This window comes from Rhea pennata, chromosome 1, assembly GCF_028389875.1.
Source record: "Rhea pennata isolate bPtePen1 chromosome 1, bPtePen1.pri, whole genome shotgun sequence".
In the NCBI taxonomy this organism is placed as follows: domain Eukaryota; kingdom Metazoa; phylum Chordata; class Aves; order Rheiformes; family Rheidae; genus Rhea; species Rhea pennata.
In genome coordinates, this window is record NC_084663.1 from 24,542,152 (window position 1) to 24,562,478 (window position 20,327).

At 37.1% G+C, this 20,327-nt stretch overlaps 1 protein-coding gene across 3 annotated transcripts in view; it reads left to right on the forward strand.

Annotated features, from left to right (window-relative positions):
• CADPS2 (calcium dependent secretion activator 2) overlaps window positions 1-20,327 on the forward strand; it is a 321,925-nt gene that overhangs the window by 148,987 nt on the left and 152,611 nt on the right. For all 3 annotated transcript variants that reach the window (XM_062583255.1, XM_062583235.1, XM_062583246.1), the window contains one exon: window positions 13,353-13,464. In XM_062583255.1, the coding sequence (XP_062439239.1) occupies window positions 13,353-13,464 (112 nt within the window). The remainder of the gene's footprint in view (window positions 1-13,352; window positions 13,465-20,327) is intronic.

The following is a 20,327-nucleotide window of genomic DNA, read 5'->3' on the forward strand; positions in this document are numbered from 1 at the left end:
AATAGCCTTCTGTAAATAGTGTTGGAGTGCACAGTTTTCATTTTTCAGTGTAAAAAGACTAAATGACTGTTTTAATTAGTTGCTTGTTATGCATTAAGCCTCTCTTTGGTCTGTTATACATTAGAGATTTTTTTGCTTTGAAGAAAACTAATGCATAGTTTTTTCATTTTTTTTCCAGATATTAATAATGTTGTATGTTTGACAAGAAATACATGTGTATGTCTAGCAGGTTAATAGTTCTATGAGAAATGGTTAGTGATTTCAAGCTCTGTTAGTTCCCTTATTTAAAACACAGTAATTATTTTTATGAAAAGCAAACCCTGAAAAATCCCAAATGATCAGATTCATAAATGAAAAAAATCCAAATGATGAGAATATATGTCAAATATAGCAAAAAAGGAGCTTTACAATATACCACATCCATCAAAACAGTATTTCCATGCTGTAGCCTAAATAAGAGTCAGATTCAGAGCTGTCACTTCTTCAGAGTACTGTTCCAAGAAGGCACTGTCAATGTTTTGTAGCAGAAGGCTTAAAAGCCTTTAAATTTGCTGCTAAATTCACAGAAAAAAAAATCATTCTTTCCCAGTCACTGCACTAGATGGTGACTAGACTAAACATTCAGAAATAGAAAGCTGGGATACTTAGAACAGTGTTTGCAGTTACAGGTATTGAACACCCAACTTTTCTGTACAAGAAGTAAGTTAGCTGCTCAGTTTCCAACAACTGCTGTTTTGTTTCCAGCAGCTTATGCAAAAGTTCCCAAGCCGTATATAGAAAAAGTTGAAAAGGGGAGAAATATACATTAGAAATGTTCTTTGTAAATGCAGACTGCACTTAGACATTGCTGGGTGTAATCGTTACCCTACATTGTTAGGTCAAAGAGTTGCCCAAACCCTGCATGCCACTGCCTGAACATTTTTGTAAGAGCAGAGCTGCTGATGCCATAGGAAGGGACTGCTGCTTCTCCTGGGGAGGTGATGACCTTCCAGCAGTGGCTGTTTTCCTGTCCTGTCTCCCTCTTTCATCATCTACCTGCTGACAGCAACAGCACCCACCTTACTTTACGGTGAGGATAGTAGGTGAAATCTGGAGGTGGCGACTGCTGCCAGAGGAAGAATCCAGAGGGAATTAGAGTGTTTTTACTCTGAGAAAGAGAAGGGAAGTAGTTCTTGCTACTGCAAGGAACGAGAGGGGTCTGTCCATTAGGGAGGGAGGAGGATGGTAAAAGCTGGACCTACGTCCTAGTTAGGTTAAAGTCAAGCCATTTTAGTGTTGTAGGTTTATGGATGGAAATACATGAAAATAAAAAAGAAAAAGGAAAGAACAACAGAAAAAATACATTAGTGAAGGCCCTACTTAGGTATAAACAGAGGTGACACTTAAAGGTGACACTTAAAGGTGATCATATGCCTAGTCACACTTCATCCAAAGTATCACCTCTTTCTGTACTTCCCCTCCTTCTGACTGTTACCCATCTCCCTAAACCAGGTTACCTTTCTTATATCAGTATTTATAGTTTTGGCAGAACTTGGGTGGGTGGGAACATCAGGAGTGAAATCATTGTTGTTAAAATGTTCCTTCACTAGCTGATAACTCTAAAAGTATTTATGGAAAGTGCCGGTGCTTCTGCAGTGGGATTGTAAAGCAAAGAATATGGAGTTGTCAGCAAGATGTCTGCATAAAGCAGCGGACTCTTGGTAACACAGGGAAGAATCTGGAGAGGGTCAAGACATACAAAAGAGTAGATGAGGTTAGTTATCAGTAACATAAACATGGGCCAAGCCCACAGTTTAGTTTGCCTAAGCACAGGGTTTGTCTGTGCCTTCACTGTAAAAAGGACGTTTTGGTTTCTTTGGAACTTTCTTAATGCATTGCCTTTCAGCTGCAATTCAGTGTACTTGCTCTGAAGCAGGAAATTACACTCCTTGTACTTTCATCAAAATAAATGAGTAATTTTCAAATAGAGAAATAGGAAAATGTAGAGTTTTTTGCCAAGAAAAACATTTGCAACATGAGTCATTATAAGCATTATATGGATAATTAGAGGCTATTTGAAGGTGAATTTTGGTGACTGCTGCCAAAGGAAGAGTCAAGAGGGAAGCAGAGTATTTCTGCTCTTACAAGGTACAAATATATGAACTCTTTTCTTTGTGGTTTCAGATGTTAATTTCAAATCACACTGATGTTATATATGTTAGGTATGATGTTAGGTATGCATACCTAGGTATACATACCTAAGTATACACTGAATGAAATAATGGTTGTTATGTTGCATATAAAAAATAAGCATTGTCATATTAAATTCTTGATGCAGCATAATAAACTTTGACAGTTGTGTAGTAATATATCAATAACCTTCTTCACTAAGAAAACTTTCATTAAAAAGAGAAGCTAGCATTATTTTTCAAAGGTGTGTAGATAGAAAATAAGCATGCTGTTGGGTTATATGATAGAGTTGTTAGCATTATGGCCATCATTTCTAGCCTAGCATCCTGGTAGTCAGTTGTTGCCAAATGAATGGGTATTCTCTATGCTCCTGAGAGAAAAGGAAATACTTATGTTTTTTTTTCCCACATATTTTTTAATGGAGAAGAATGAACAACAATTGGTACCAATTAATATTCTATTTAGGAGTCTCAGTTAAAAAAACAGAAACAGATATACAGAGATGTAAGTGTATTTTTGTTTGGCTGAATGGAGCCTTCTAGTTGAACTGAAGATTTATTGTCAGGCTGCTGTGGGGAAACTCGTGCTGCTGGTAGAGCTGTTTGCTTGCTCTTACATCTACTCTCTTTCTGTGTAGGGAGTCACAGCTGCCAGTTTGAAACATTTCAGCAGCTCCACACTCACACAATTCTTTACTGATGACAAAATATTCCTCTGACCCAGATTTAGGGGGTTCTGATCTAGGTTCAAGTATCAGTTTAGTCAGATGTGTCAGAGTAGTCTAGTGCTGTGAGTCTCTGTTCCGTCTTTTCGTTTCTTGACATTTCAGTCCACTAATTGTATTGTGAGTGTAATTTCTAACCCAAAGAAATTATAGACAACTATTTTTCTGTAGTTGTGTATGTATTTAAGCAATATAGATACAACCGGGAAGATATAGATTACAGATCCTTGAAAGAGTTGAGCCGTGGACTTGTAATGAAGACCTGGACATTGTATTTCTAGTCCAGGTCAAATATGAGTGAAGATGAGCACATGGAGTGCTTAGTCCCATGGAGTCGTCCTCTGTCTAACGAAGCTTCATTTTAAATTATTGAGTCCTGTTGCTCATTCCAACTCAATATCACATCCATATATAGATAGAGAATAAGAAAACCCTTCAAGAAGACCTTTTAATATGATTTAATGGAGAATGAATCTACCTGCTGAGGTAGTTTTACACAGCAGCAAGAAAGGGCAACCATGATTCAAACCTGAAAGAATACGAATGAAGGCACCAGGAAGACCAATATACTAGGAGACCAATATACTCCAGTTTTGATCTCAGAAACACAAAAAGGATAGTAATGCTTGATTGCTGTGGAAAACGCAAGTGCTCTGAGTGCAGAATTCTTTAGATTTAATACTTTGCCAGAAAAAAGTAAGTTCCAATAGTGTTAAAACAGAATTTCTAGATTTTTGCTTAGAATAATAAACTTTATATTCTCCTCCATGTAAGACTCAAGATTTAAGATTTCATAGGAAAAGTTTTGAGTAATAGATTGTGATTATAATGGAAAACTGGAGAAGGAAATTTTCTGCTCTTTCCAGTAAACATAATGTGCTCTGAAATGAATTAGAAAAATAAATTTGCTTAAAATGGATTCTGTGACACAATGATAAATCTTTACTTGAAATTATCATCCAGCTTCTTACCAGTAGTGGGATTATCCAGGGTACTTTTGCAATGAAAGGAAATGAACTTTTGTAATAGACACTTGTTTCAGTCCCATGTACCTCTGATAACAGTGTAAACATGGTGAAAAGAATGTAGCTTAAGGTTGAAGATGATCAATTTTCAAATAAGTCCAACTTCTATCATAAAGCGAAAGAGTTGGAGAAGCCAAAAGAAAGGCTATATACAAAGGAAAATAATATGGCAAAAGAAGAGAGCCAGAATATGTAGTATCCTTGTATAAACTCAAAGTCAGTGTTTTTCCGTGTTCATTATTTCACCTGTGCTGCAGCTGGCAACTGTCAATGCACTGAGAGACACTGCAGCATTTAGCACTGAAATTACTACATTTTTTGACTACTTTTGTAACAAAACGTAAAAAAAATCTTTTATTTAATATGAATACTGTATGAAATCCACATTCACACTCTCTTGACAAAATTTTGCACTTCCTATTAAGTCATGTAGCACCAAAATTGTTCACATGAGCAAAAATCATTGGATATCTATCCATAAATTAACTGTTATGAGTGTGTGAAAGCAGTAACTAATCTACTACAGCCTCAATAGTTCAAAACTTATATAGCTGAATAGCTCAAAAGGAGACTTCTCTGGACCGTGGATGAATTACTGGCTGTAAATGTCACAGGTAACAGTGGACTTTTTAAACTTGCAGATGAAAAAATGCCAAAAGTATGAAAAATATCTTTTGGAAAAGTAGGTATTTTTAATAGGTATCTACCTAGATCCTGATCATTCATTACCAATATTCACGGCTGGTAGAATTAAAGATAAGAATAATTCTTGAGTGGCAGAGAGTCAAATTAATTCATACTTCTATCAGGTTGATTAAAATTTTTTTCCCCCTCAGGTCAAGAGCATTACATTCATTGCACGAGCAATTCTAGCCTGTCACAGAGCAAAAATGGGTCAGCCATTTTCTGAGATTTTGACATGCACAAGTCCAATAAAAAGGAAAATGAAAATGTTTTGAAATTAGAAGAGATATAATATGCAAATGTGAGCTGTATAAACTGCTCAGATTGCCCTGTCAGTTCTCAAGCAGCTGCTGAGTGGAGACTTTTAAAATTATTTTGCTGCTGAGATCTGAAATTGTAAAGAGAATTTTGAAGGTCTATATGCTGAGTGAGACTGAACACCTTTAGCCTAATTCTTACTGTAAGATAATATGTTAAAAAAGAAAAAAAAAAGGAAAAAAGGAAAAAAGAAAAAGAAAAATATTCCTTAAAGCATTATTTATAGGTCTATTCCTTTGAAATTCCTAGCTCATATTAGAAACTCTTAGTATTCCTGTGTTGTAACCCGACTGAAGTGCTATAAGGGATGTTTTCTGATGTGTAGGTAATGATTTTCCACCCTCCTGCCCTGCCACTATCTCAAGAGCTGTCTGAGTGGCTGTTTCCATTGCTTACATACATTTCGTAGTTAAAATGTATGCTAGTACAAATATAAAGCATTATCTTTATCTGTTACGTTTATTTGTTATTAAAGATATGCTTCTTGTTGTAAATGGCACTACCAGAAGTTGGATGCATTATTTTGCCTGGTTTTCTTCCTCACTCTTTCTTCCACAGTTCAATATCTCCATAACAGAGCAAGCTTGAAAGAAATTATCTACATCATAATTTGACTTAAATTAGATCAAAACAGTGCCTTCAATTTTCTTCTTTTCTGTTTTCACAAAACGCCAAGTGGGATATTAAAAGTTTGTTGCAAATGTCAGGTACTGTAGTGATCCATTTTTGCCCACCTCACAGATATATTGACTTCTATTTTCACACGTTCATTCCCGTCTGGGTATATGGAACCATTTACTGAGTAATTATTGACCAAGAAAAGAACCAAAGCAGAAAATGTCAAATTCAGATAACACATTCCAAAACTGAGTAGAAAAACGTTACTAATCTGTCCTGATTGTTTCCTTAACTTCACGACTCAATGATAAATTATGTCTGCATTAAAGCTCAAGAGCTTTCAGTATTATAGAGAAAGAACTGAATTTGTGCCAGTACTTGTAAGGGTTTATAAAGGCTCAAGGTCTGTCACGGGGTTTTTGAACTCTATCATGCAAATTATTTGTACTCTGCGTCGGGGGTTTTTAAAGATCTTATACACTAGCAGTGTAGGAGGCAGCCTATTCCTAGGTCAGTAAATACTGTTACCAATTTTACCAAAGCATGCATTCCCATAGAAATCTGAACAGAGACTGCTTTCCATATTTTAAAATCTGTCTCGTGTGACCTGAAGTAAAATCTTGCATTTAGATATATAGAGCAAAAGGAGAAGGGATTCCAAATCTGTCCCCTTTTCTTTAGGAAAAAAAAGCAAATTTCTGCTGTGCTTTCGGTTCCAATCTATCAGAGTACCGCATATCCTACTTCATCCTCCCCCCGACAAAAAAGAGCATCTCAATACCTTCCAGCTATTACAGCAAGCCCCATTTGGTGGTCTGGATGTTGGTAAGAATAATAAAACACAACTAGTTCAGTTTAGAAATGGAAAAGCAATTTTCCAGCAAAATTTAAGCTGAGTGCTAGTGAAATAGATGGATAGGACTTTTTTGATCACTGATACAGCATGGTGTCCAGATGGGAAGAAAGTTCAACAGCACTTTTCTGTAAGTGCAGATCTAAGCTGACCAGAGAAAGGAGTACTGACTTTAGCCAAAGAGTCACCTCTATTGGAAAAACCTAGTAGAAAAAGAAAAAGGGAGGGATGGTGGTAGAATCATCTTTAAAAAAGACAGTCTTCTCACAGCCCCAATATAGACACATTTTATCATTTCTCTGAGTTAGGTGATTGAGACTATGGTTATCTCTCCATTTAATTTCGTATATTTTAGGTTATCTCCTAGTATTTTAGTTTAAAGACCTTTATATTCTTTTGTTTGACCATATGTCTTTTTAAAGAGTATCTTTTCAATGAAATGTCTTTTCATATGTCGTCTCAATGAAGGTAGATGTATTTTCAGTTTGGAAAGAACAATCTAATAGCTTTTTCTTTGTTGTTACTAGTACCCCAAAGCTGCATACATATGAAAATTGCTAGTGTAATAAGTTGCAGCATTTTTGTCTTCAAAGATTCTTTCTCCTAATTGCAGAATCACTTTACTTTGATTTCTTAAAGATTAATGAAGAAAGAGAGATTCAGGATAGATCTTGCTGTGATCATGTTTAAAGAATTCTGTATATTTTGCAGGTAAAGGTTAAATGCCAAAGTTATTAAATATTCTGGTAACTTGGTCTTTAACATAGTTAAAGGTTTTCTTGTTAGAAGAATCTCTGTTTTATTACTGACAGGGTGAGGGTTGTTTCGTTTTGAATTTTTTAGGAAAAGAGATAGTTTATAATATAATCACATGGATGATTGTAATTCCTACACTTTTCCAATAAATAAAAAACACAAGAATTTCAAATATTAAAGATAACGATGAAAACTTGTGAGTTTTCTGTATGTTGTAAAAATTCGATTTTATGGGGGAAGCATTTTTCATTTGTACCTTATTTGAGATTTATACTTTTTCTTCCTTTCTCCTCCTCCTCCTTTCTGCTATTAGTGTGTCTTATAATTCAATTACCATTTGTGAAGAAAAAGTCATGGGTCAATGACTTAATTGTATTTAATAAAGTCACTAAATTTCTTCAGCAGTACAGTTCTGCATCTCACTAGAAATGTGGAATCAGGACAAGAGGCAATGGGCACAACCTGAAACACAGGAAGTTCCACCTGAATATGAGGAAGAACTTCTTTCCTGTGAGAGTGACAGAGCCCTGGCACAGGTTGCCCCGAGAGGTTGTGGAGTCTCCTTCTCTGGAGATATTAAAAACCTGTCTGGACACTGATCCTCTCTAAGTGACTCTGCTTGAGCAGGGAGGTTGGACTAGATGATCTCCAGAGGTCCCTTCCAACCTCAACCATTCTGTGATCCTGTGATATTTGTAAGGGAAATTGTATTTTTACCTGTGAAAGATCATGGAATTGTTCTAATTTAAATACTGTGTAAGAAATGCTGCCTTTTACTCTCAAGGGATATTAGGAAACAAGATAATGACAAAAATTTGAAGGCATACCATCATATGATGGCAAAAAAATACTGGTTCATCTTTGAACATTTTTCAAGATTTTTAGAAATTTACTTGTTCTCCTTACACAAGAGATCTTTTGTTTATCTGTCTCTAACTTGAACTGTGGGTTTGAATGGCCTTGCTTGGCGATAGGAAGTGAGGAAAGGATAACTAGTTTGTTCGTCTTGCTGAGAACAGCCTAATCTTTGTGTGTCATTGCCTCTATGTGTGCCTGAGGAGGTAGACCTCTAGGAAAAGTTTTAATAACAAACAAACCACAAAAGGAAAAGAAAAAAAGGGAGGATTAATGTTGTAAGTTTGTTTTTCTTTAAATTAAAATTTTGAAAATTGGAAGGAGGGTATTTTTTTAACAGATATACATACATGTATATCTGTATATATGGAGGAAAACATTTTCAGGAGGAAAAAAAAATAAATGGAGACACACCGGAGCCTAAAATAAAACCTACATCACTGTGAAACTCCAGTTTCTATCTAGTTTGATAATCTGTGATTGCAGCGGAGGGGCTGCTGAAGCATCTGAAGCAGCATGTGCAGCCATAAATCTGAAGCAGCTGCAGTTCCAGACAGTTGCAACCAGAAAATACTTTTCCCTGGCAATCCAGTCCCAGACTATTACCTACAGGTTCATCTGCTCTTCTACATGAAAAGTAAGAGTCAGCTATTGTACTCATTTTCTTGCAGGAAATGTTTTGCTACTGTTGCTGCTGAAAGTTAAGCTATAAAGAAAAATACCTTTGTTCTCGGAGCACGTCATTGGCTCTTATATAGAAACAATTAAAATGTGTTCAATTAAACTGTTAAAAGGTTATGCAATCTTATGAATAATACTACATCCTTTGTTGGGTGATTGACTTTAAAATGTATGAATCAGAAAGATATTTCTGAGGAATACAGTATTGTCTCCAGTGAAAATATCAGGGCGCAACCCCTATCTTAAAAGAAACACATAGCTTTGTCTAGCCTACGCCTAGCAGCTTAGCTTTTAAAGAAAATGTTCCACTACAACTACTCCAATGAGATGAAGCAGAAATAAGAACTGGAAATATTAACATTTCATTAGCTATTAATAAATACATTTAAAAGAAGACAAATATGTTTTGGAAGAAAAATGTTAAATTTGGGGGAAAACAGGTGTATGGAATTATATCGGCACATAAAATCTGTAAGTTGAAATAAATTTCAGAAATGCTGATCAAGATTTGCATCATGCTAATTACTGTCTGGATATTGGTTCCATAATTTTTTAGGTATCCTCCTAACCTATTTTTCACCATTAAACTGAACAGTTCTTTGAAAAGATTTATATTTGTAGAATAAAGAGCTGAAAGTTTGGGGAAAGTTGACAGAATTTTACAATAGAAACAGGAAGACTGTATTTAAAGTGGATCTCAGTATCACATGGAATTGAGACAGTTTACTTACATAGTTCTTAGCTACAGATATTGAAGGGACAGCAGCTTCTCTGAAGTTATTGTTTTCAAATATATTATAGAGTAATTTAAAGATGATCCATGTACTGAAAATCTGATACCATTTTTTATGTTTTCAGACATAGAAGCATCCATTTCAATAGAATCTAGTTAAAATGGAATATTATTAATAAATAATCAGAATAAAAGAATAATTGATTTCTCAAGTGCCATATGATCAGGTGTCATAAAATAGCTTAATACGTATGAAAATCTACTTCTAATGTAATAGTGAGCTAATTATATCCAGGATCTCCCAAGTCTTTTGCTCATCTCAATAATATTGATTTAAGAATGATATATCTGTCGGCTATGTTATTTTTAACAGCCTTAATAGGAATTATCATGAACTTATTACCTGTGAGTGGGACATCTAGGCAATTACTCTATTAAGTATTTTTATGTGTATATATGAACTTTTGCAACTAAGAAATAAAAAATTTCAACCAATAAAATGCCAATTATGAGACAGGGTTGTGATAATTTAGTTACTTTATAGCTTTATTAATGATTTGCATTTAGTATTCTTAAATCTGAATGATTAATTCTTTTAAAGGTCAATTTAACCTATAGGTCTTTGTGTAACAGTTGCAAGTTCTCAGATCTTGAGCACCGATATTATTTGATTTCAGAACAATTAAGTTTGTTACAAAATCAGATAGCTTGTGGAGGAATGTATGCTTTACTCAGTCCATCCCTTATTTTGAACCACACTTAATAAATGTTGAGTACCTGTTAGCCTATATATTCATGGTGCAGTACTTTCAGTGTGGCATTTTGCTTTTCACAAGACAAAAGTTTATTAGTGGGCACTGACAGTGCAGAAAGACCACCTGGACAGTAAAACCCTTCTCATTATTATGTTTCATTCTCCACTGACAAAACAATAATTCAAATTGTGAACTGTTGTTAGTAACAATGTTCCTTTGGGCTAGTCTATAGCTGGGAGTTTCATATTATGTTTATTTTCTGATTTCAGCCCCAGTTAATGACTAATAAATTAATAACATAATAACATAATAATTACTTTTAAATATGAAGCATATAGATACATTTAATTTCTTTTTGAATTGTTGAATCTCTCATAGTGCTGTTCATTCTTGGATGAAGCAGACTAAAACAACAAAGTTACTATTGCTATTTTGTCTGCTTTCTCCCAAATTCTGCTTTCGAAGGGTATGAAGAAGTATAGCTCTGCACCAACACAATGCTCCAACTCACTTGGGCTTGGGTTCTAGTAATCCACAAGGAAAATAAGCTGTGAGCCTCTTACAGCTCCCTCTGATACTGGCAACTGACAGTTATATCAGATGACCAGAAGTGAGCTGCAATTCTAAAGACTACGACATCTGATTTACCTTTTCCAGTAGAAAAGGATTCCTCAAATGCTCTTTCAGGAGGAGCGCTGTTAAAAAGCCCAGTAATTTCCAAAGACATGGTCGAAAGAGGCTGTCAGACTTCACTGAAGTCCTGAGCAGCAAGGAGCATGAAGATCAATGTCTGGAACATTTCCACCAGGAACATTAAGCTTTAGGATTTGTTTCAGACCATTGCTTTTCAGCCTAGAATTTTCACTTGCTGCTGCAGGTAGAAAAATAAGTGGGAGAAACATGTCAGCCAAGGATAGTGATCAGATCTGATGTTAAAGATGATTTCTAGTACTACATTAGTGCCCACAAGGGATGGATGGATGGCCCAGTGTTAGCCCCATCCATGCCAGTGTCTCATCATGCATCTAAATTAGAGAAATAGCAAGTTCTGCCAAACTTCCTGGGCAAGGCTTCAGTGTGTACAGCCCCTCCTCACTAAGTCTGATGCCTGCAGGAATGAAGCCTGCGCACATATATGGCCTGGGAGGGAGCTGCACCATGTTTTGGGGAAATCCTTGAACTAGGTGCTGTGGGAACTAGATCCGGCATGTGCTAGGGCATATACCTGCCACTAAACTCAGGAAAGCTGTGTCATCCTGACAGTACTGCAGGGCCTGGGGTGGGCTAGCTCAGCCTGTCTCCATCAAGAAGGCTGGATCTGTGCTCCTTGATCAGCAGGACTTCTGATTTATTGTTATTATTAATTTATTTTTGGATGATGAGTGGGACTGTGTTATGTGGTTTGCAATGGGAGTTGGCCTTAATAGTTTGCATTGTCCCATCCATTGAAGGGCGCAGGTTACACAGTGACTGATTTCTGGGAGCTTAGAGGCAAATATATCCTGGCGTCCAGTGTCTCAAGAGCGCGCTTAACAAGGTGCTTAGATTTTTTTTTTTTTTTTTTTTTTTTTTGAGATTACAAACAAGTAGTATTCTTCCTGAATAGTGGAATTCAGGATGGAGCTCAAGACTCAAGATTGGGCTTTGCCACATCTTATATGAAAGCTTTCTTCTTAAAATCACATTTCTGTGTTGTGACAAAACCTAGCCCCTGGAAGGAGCAGCAGTGCTAGGCATTGTCTTGTCCTGTGAGGAGAGCATCACAGAACTGGTGTTTGATCTCTCACAAAAGGTAATTTCTTGTCAAATTGCCAGTTCCAATTAGCACTTTGACTAAAGCTAGGGCTATGTCTACCACAGACACAGACAGCATCTCTCTAATCCAGATAAAGTGAAAAGGACAATATAACTGAAGATTCAGTTAATTTTCAGTGAATCTCACCATCTGTAGGACTGGTTTATAACAAACTATAATATTCCTGAGGCTTTATTATATCTGTTGTATGTTACCCTCTAGACTTTGTCTTGAAACCTACCACTCAGTTTAGCTAAAGGATTTTTCTTTTCGTCATTAGATCCCTTTTCTGGAGGATTACTGCTATAGGTTCATCTTCTAAGAGCAGAGAGTCCAGGCAAATCATTCTTGAAAGTAAAACAAAAATATTGCTTTTTGTGAATGAGATTCTCCAAGATATTAACTTATGTGATAAATCTTCTTATAAAATATGGCCTTATAGCCAACTATCTGTTGGCTTTATTTCTCTGTATTCTTAAGATCACAATATCTTAAGTAATGGAGCTACACTTATTTGCATTTTTTTGTGCCTAGTAGCATCAATGCAATGAGTAATATACATATGATTATAAAAATAGAGTTCTTCCTCAAAAGAAGCTGCAATCTAGTTGATATATATATATATATTTTGTTTCATTGCCAAACAGACCGAAGGAAAAGGTTGATCAGCCAAGTTGAAGACAACTGAGACAAGAGATTTCCAACCAGAAGTTTGTCTGTCTAATTTAGCTTCTCCAAGAGTGTGAAGCCTTGTACCAGTAATTATCTTGCCCTGCTATAGTCACTCTGATAAATAACACTTTTTTCAGTTTTTGCATTTATGCTTACACTTTTTCTATATTCTTATACTAAGTCATTAAATTTCATGAAACATGAGCAAACAGAGTTTTTTATCTGTTTCTCTCTCTTACTTTTTGTGTAGTCTAGTCTATTTGTCTAAGGTTAACCAGATATGTAAGTCTTTTTAGAATTGAGTCCTGATCCATATAGCCTGATGATAGTCTGATGCATATATATATATATATATATATATATATATATATATATATATTTTTTTTTTTTTTTTTTTTTTGCTTTCTTGCTTGGTTCCCCCATGGGGATATAATCTAAACTCTTTGATTTTTGCCGTTAGCAAGTGTACGACCGATTTTTTATGATAAAAGTCATATAAAGCATATAAAACCCAATTTTTCCATATAGATGTTTAGTTTTAGATGATCAAAAATGCACTTTTTCTCTCCTCTACCCTCCCCGCCCTCCCCCCAAAAAATTGGAAGCTAAGTTCTAAGAGTGAAATAATATATATACTGTGCAAAAGATGACAACCCTATCACTCTAAAACTTTCCTTCTGCCCCAGCTAAATTTTGTTCTTTTATTTATTGCAGATGGGGAACTCAAGGGGATTTCACTACTACTCATCCTCGGCCTGTTGTCAAAGTAAAACTCTTTACAGAAAGCACTGGGGTTCTGGCACTTGAAGATAAAGAATTAGGAAGAGTGAGTATTATGTTTTGAAAATGAGAATATTGATAAAACATGCTGTGAAATGGTATAAGATATACACTACAGCACTAGCTCTACCGCAGGTATATAAAACCTTGCTTTTTCTTTTAAGAGTGATCATTCTCGATGTTCAAAACTTGATATACTGACTTGTATTACCTTTCAGAAATTGGTGTTATGAATTCATGATGTTTTTGCTTGCCTTGTTTAAAATTTTTAATTTCTAGGTGAACTTCTGCAACATTTTGTTGTTCAAATTAGGAGTGAAGAGAGAGAGAGAGAGAGAGAGAGAGAGAGACCTGGATAAGAGAAAGGGAAGGAAGGAGAAGACTGGTGGAAGAGTGGGGAGGGGCAGGAAGAAGTGATGGAGAGAATTTTGTGGACCAAGATCCAAGAAGTGAGACTGCTCCCTCTCCTAATGCAAGGGTTTCCCTTCCCTTTCTCCATATTTTTGTTTTCCCTACCGATGTTCTCTTTACCTTGTCAGGATCATTTATCTTTCTTAGGCCAAAATCTGGAGTTAGAGTGTCCCTCATACAAAAAAGAGAGAACAGAGTGAATGAGGCAGAGAGGATCTGCAATTCTCACCTCTCCTCTTCTTTTAAAGTTCTCCCTTTCAAAATGGAGCATAACTCAGACTTTAAAATCCAATTCTATATTCATAGATATTTCTCATTCAAGTGGGGACAGTTTATTAATAAGAGCAGGGCTCTTTCCCTCTTTGTGTCCTCCAGCTGTGGGCAGATATGCAACGATAGATTCTCCCGCATATTAGGTCACTTTTTTAAAAGTCAGTACTGTACCCTCAACTGTACATTTTCTTCCCTCTCATGTCCTTCTGAGAGGCCTCAAAGGTCACTTGGTCATGGACTGCCAAGGCAGAGCTGGTATCTGCGTGGGGAAGAGTTCACAGGAATAGGGAGACCTGTGAAGGAACCAGGCAGGAGCCATGGAAGATGTGCCCAAGGACCTAAGGGGCACCTCTGTCGTAGAGCTGAAAGGCTGGATTCAATAATACCTGGATTCAGAACAATGAAAAGAGATGGGAGTTGGATACTGAAAAAGTTGGCTTAATAGCATGGTGCTATTAAATGCAGAGAGGTTAAGAAGTTTCATCTCTGTCCCTGTTAACTCAGTCCTTTCAAAGAAGAAAGAGGAGACTGGACACAAAGGTGCAGGGCAGTGAAGAAAGGGATAGGTGGGCACTGTAATCTGTAGCCAGCTTAATCATTGCCAAGGATTCAGAGGAGAAGAAAAGTAACGTTAACAGAACAAATGGCTAAGAAGAATCACATACATTAACACAGTCCTGCTGCTCTGTAACATTAAACTGTTAAAGTTTAGGTACAGGCTTTGGTCTGCTTTATTACACTGCAGCTTATCTGAGTTTCTAGGACAAAACATGAGAAAGATTTAAATGATTTTTTAAAGAAATGAAACATTTCAAATGTGAAATAGTAAGCTTAGCTTTCACCTTAACTGTATTCTGTGGTCCTGGATGGTTTGTTTTGTTTTTTTTTTCCCTGCCTCTTCTCCTTCCCAACTCCAGGGTTTTTTTTTCTGATATATCTGTATTTGTCAGCTTTTCAAATATTTTTAAAGAAGGTAATAATTATCCTTTTCTGGTGGTGGTAGGAGTATAGATAGGGGAAAGAGAGAAAGAAGAAACTGGTAATTGAGAGGGACTGTAGCTGATATCCCCATACTGTTGCTGGAGTTTGACCCAGCCTCCCTGGAGACATAGCAGGTATTAAAAGGTCAGGGAGAAAAGAACAATACTCAGTTTCTGTTACTGATTCTTAACTCTCCCATTGTTCTTTGACAGAGAGTCTACATGCTCTTATCAGATGCTCTACGATTTGGCAGCTTTTGCCAGATTTATGCTATCAAAATCATTTCTTTTTTACTGTTTTTTTTTTTCCTTGTCACAGAGGTCATCACCTTTTATTCCCATGCATTAAAGTTTGTGCTGAGATTGAGCATAGCAAACAGAAGTACCTAAGGGATGTTTAGATACTGATTTTAGATTTTATAATCTATGCCAGGTTTACTGAAAATGCCCTCAACCAGACCTGGAGACACTGTTGTGTATGCCACCAGACTGCCATCTGTTCTCAATAGCATAAAGATACTATGTACTTACACTCCCATTTACACAAAACTAAGTTGTAAATAAGTGTACTTTTTCCTTCCAGATACCTGTATTCTTTTATTCATATACATCCTGGTATATAGAGATGTACATACAGCTTTGCCAAGGTGCTCCAACGGAGTCCATCAGTCTCTAAGAGATGCGCCTACCACGGTGACAGTACTTGCCATGTGGGGTCCTAAGTAATGGAAAATAATATGAAAAATGGCATGTTGCCAGAGTTTATTGTTGACCCGTTGGGCTATCATCTAGTCTGACCCTCTGTGCCTCTGAGGTCTGAAAACATCTAGGTGTTGTGGCATCTACCTTCCAGCTGCTGATGGAGATGCATATCTCAGTGAGGCATCTAGCTTTTATTTGAGCAAATAAAGAGAAGGGGGACTCTTCCAGCTTATGTCTTGGTTTAAGTAACTTGAGTATTTCACAGGGATTGTTGCAGCTTCAGGGCAAGGTTGAGACAATATATGACAGAATCTTTACAAGGTAAATTTAAGGTATTATGTAACCTTTTGGCATATATATTATCTTTAAAAATGCTTCTGATTTAAGAGACTTAAATTTAGCTATTCTTTGAAAAGAGGCAGGACACTGTTGGACAAGCTTCATTTTGTTAATGAAGTTTGGCAAGTTTGTATGTGGTCAGTATACTGCAGTGACTTGCTGGAGTACAGCTGATTTAGCCAGGTTTTTCACACTCAGAAGAGGCCTTGAACATACTTTCATTGGCATTTTTTTCTCTACTTAAAAATTCAACTCAAACCTGCCTTTTCTGAGTTAGGCTTGCTGTATATATTCATGCTCATCTGTCAAGTGCTTTCTCAAAAGCATGCATCCTGACCTGATACTACTTTTCTACATTGTTGAACTCTGTATCCTATTGTTATTGTTGAAGGTTTTGTTCTGTTTAATCTGTAATTAGAAACAGAAGAAGGCATCAAGCTACAGGATTTGAGTTTTGAACTTTCATTACATACGAAGGGTTTGTTCCTGCACCAAGGGATCGTTTTTTTAATGTAAATAGATCTAAGGTGTGAGATGTGGAGCCAGCATGAATTTTCCCAGAATTGCAGAGGAGAAAGCATTTTCACGTTCTGTTAAAGTTCATGGCAGTCTCTCACACTCATTAACTTAAGATGTAGGCCCTGATATCAGTGCGACAGCACTGCAGCTCCACTGCTAAAAAAAAGGAGACGCTGCTGATCTGCAGAGGTAGATAGAGCATGTAGAAGTGGAAAGGAATCAGGTTCGTGCTTTTAGTAAAGTGGAGAGTCCTTTTAGCTTCCCGCTGGAAAGCAGAATGGCCTGCAGAACTCACCAGGCGAGCACCAAGGGACAGAAAGGATATTATCTGTATTTAGCACCTTCCCCTTCCAAGGCATTTGAGATGCCCTTGTGACAGTTCTTATTATGTCACTTCTCTGACATTGCTCTTTTCCTCAAAAAAAAAAAAAAAAAGAAAGAAAGAAAAAAGAAGTTGTGAATGCAAATATAAGGGTTTGCCAGCTGACAAGGGATATTTTTCTTGCTCCCTGATGATCTCTTTGAGGGTCTTGAAACAAAAAGCAAACCCATAACCTAGCTTTTGTTCTCTGTTCTACAGAACCTGGGGATTTTTAAACAAACTAATTTTCTACTGAAACAAAAGACAGAGAAGTGTGCTTCACAGAAGGGGAAAGAGTATTATTTGGGTTAGAGTTCTGCAAAATGGGAGCTTCCTGGGTGATACGCTGGGTCTTTGTATAGACCTCAGCATACAGTGACCCACTGAATTTAAGTTCTAGAAATTGAAGCAGAGTACAGCTGTGAAGCTAAGTTTGTTCTAATGAGAAAATGCTCAGAACTTAGTTTAATTAAGTATTTTTGAATTACATGTCACAATTTTTATGCTACTGACACTGCTCAGACCACTTTAGTGATTGTGTATATGCATACAAAAGGCAGAACTGATAGAAATATTAGCATTTGTGTTTGCAGCAGCTGAGGACATATGAGAAGATGCATTCAGAGTTTGGAGTGAATACTACTGAAAATGAACCTGGTGGTTTCTGAAATTCTGACTCTGGTGGGAGTGCTGATCTTCTCTCTCTGTCCTATCAGAGATCCTATCTCCTTCTCAACTCCACTTTTCTTTGTTCAGTACTTTGTGTATGAAGATGTTCAAACCTGGTAATTCAAAGTGACAGCCATTGTGCTTGCTTAATGCATGTGAATACAATGTGAGAACAGCAGGTGGTGTTTGATTACTGATACTTTTTGAATATAAGAATAATTCAGTCTTCTTGCACTGATTATTCAATTAAAAGAAAACTATTGTCTTCCAGCCTGCTTGTCATATTCAGCTGCAGCCAGCAATAATTAGCTTCCTCGTTGTATGTCTGTGATTTGGGGTTGTTTTGTTTTGTTTTGTTTCCATTGGTGCCGTTATTCTGGATTTGATTTAAAGACATTATAAAATACCTTACTGTCTCGGTACCCACACTTACATGACTGTCTAGTTTTTGAATGCCGACAGCACCAGGCATATCGTTTATATTCTGCGCTGTGTGCAAAGAGCCTCTGAGAGGAGATGATTTCATACTGTGAATATGTTAATTTAAAGCCTGCCATCAGGAGGAATATATTTCTCGATCACATTTTGAAATGATTGAAGTTTTGCAGGTCTGCATTTTTCTATCTTTTTCAAGTTTGAAAAGCGATAATGGATTGCTTAGCTTCCCCCCCCCCATACCCTGAGTAGTCTAATCTACCTGTCAGCGCCATATTATGTCTGGCTTAGTGTTATTGTTTCTACACTAAGGGGAGTTTTCTGTGTAGCTCCACTGAGATTACCTTTCTTCAGAAATTCTTAACCTGGTTTTCACATAGGTGCACTCTTTCTTAGATTTGGGGAAGAGACTGTTTGGCAAACACACAATGCTTTTCAGCTGCTAAAATCGATTTAGGTAAATGTTCAGGTGGCAGCATCAGCAGGTGCCCACTTATTGCATACATTGCAAATTCTTCCCAGTTCTTTCTCAAAAACAGTATTTTAGATAGCTCTATCATCATATACCATTTCAGTCTTTTGTTAGATTTGGGGATTTTTAACCACTTTTTACTGAAAGCATTGGCTCAGTGTTTCAGCTACAATACAATCAGAGCTGGAAAGCAAGAGTTTGCTCAACAGGTGAGACCTCTGAGGTTGAGTGGAAAGCCCCCTTGATGAGCAAGCTGTTATTAACTCTCCAGGGAAGTAGCTTCTTTTTGTTTTTTTGACTCCTGTCTCTAATGGCTTTAGCTTGTTTTGTTGTTTTAATTGTTCTGGGGACAGTGAGTCAAGACTTAGAAGCCTAAAGGACTGGGATGCAGAGCTATTCTTGGTAACTTGCTATTGAGACATTTTAGAGAACTTTAGTTTTTTTTTCATGCTGGCATACATAAATTGCTATTTAGGTCTTTCTATATTAACCTGTATTTGGGGAAGGGGTTGACATAATTCCAAACAGCTCTGAACTTCCAAGTTATGAGAGAAGCTGCCTTGAGAGAAGGGTTAGTAGATAGTAGGTCAAAACTGGGTAAGTGTCCCCTAGGTAAGTGAAAGTGTGGCCAGAATTACTCAAACATTAAAAGCTTTTTAAATTGTCATCAGGCATCTACTTCCTACCCCAAATTATCTTCAATAATTTTTGGTATGTAATACTATTTTAAAATCAGTGAAACAGAATATATTTGTCTAAGAAATTTCCCTGTGATCTTCACTCAGGCAATGACTAGCAGCATGTGTCAGTATTGCTCCCTTTGACAGTTAGTTGTGCCGAGTAATAATGGGTATTTATTTCATAACATAAAATTTGCCTGTCGTGTCTACTTGCACTCTCATCATTTATCTTTTTGAATCACTACGTTTTTAAACATGAACAGATAAGCCTTTCGTAGAATGAATTAATGGCCCTATTGCCTGATGAAAGCTCCCAGAAAATAGAATTGAGGCAGCATGTGGTCTTATGTGTAGGGCACTCACTGGTTTTCATAGTTTTAAGTACTCATAAATTGAGGCAGAAAAAGTGTCTCGTCTAGAACACGGGAGTTGGAGAATTTGTTTTCTCCAGTTCATCCTGGCGCTTCTTACATAACCCTGAGTATGTTACTTATTCTAAGCAGAACTGGCAATGCTGCTTAGGATTAAGACCATCTGATGTAAGATTCATTTTTCAGTTGCTTGTAACTTAGCCAGACCTTAGCTGTTCAAGCTGAAAATCTTCATTCTAGGTCTGGAATAAGATAAAAATAAAATAGGCTGTTTTGACAATGATAAAAAGCAATCATTTTCAGCACTTTTGTGCTTTGGAACAGCACATCAGGCATGGAACGTCCTCTGTCTCTTCAAAGCACCTGGCTTCCTCGCTGGGGACTGTGTAGTTTGAAGAAAGGAAGGGAAACCGTTTGACTGGAGCGTGGAGATGCGTAGAGATGGACAGGCAGCAGTGAAATAGGGGTTATAGCTGACACAGAGTCAAAGTTTCCTGCCTGAGCTCGACTTTGAACCTTCTCTAAGGACACGTGTCAAGGCATGGCAGAGCCGGTGGCTCCCTGTGCTGGGGGCCAGTGCGGGCCAGACCCTTCCACCAGGGCCTGTCCCTCCACCCAAGGAGCCAAGGCCCCAGGGCAGCCGGAGCAGCCCCAGCTTCGGAGGGCAACAAGTACCGCTGTCGGGCCAGGCTGGAGT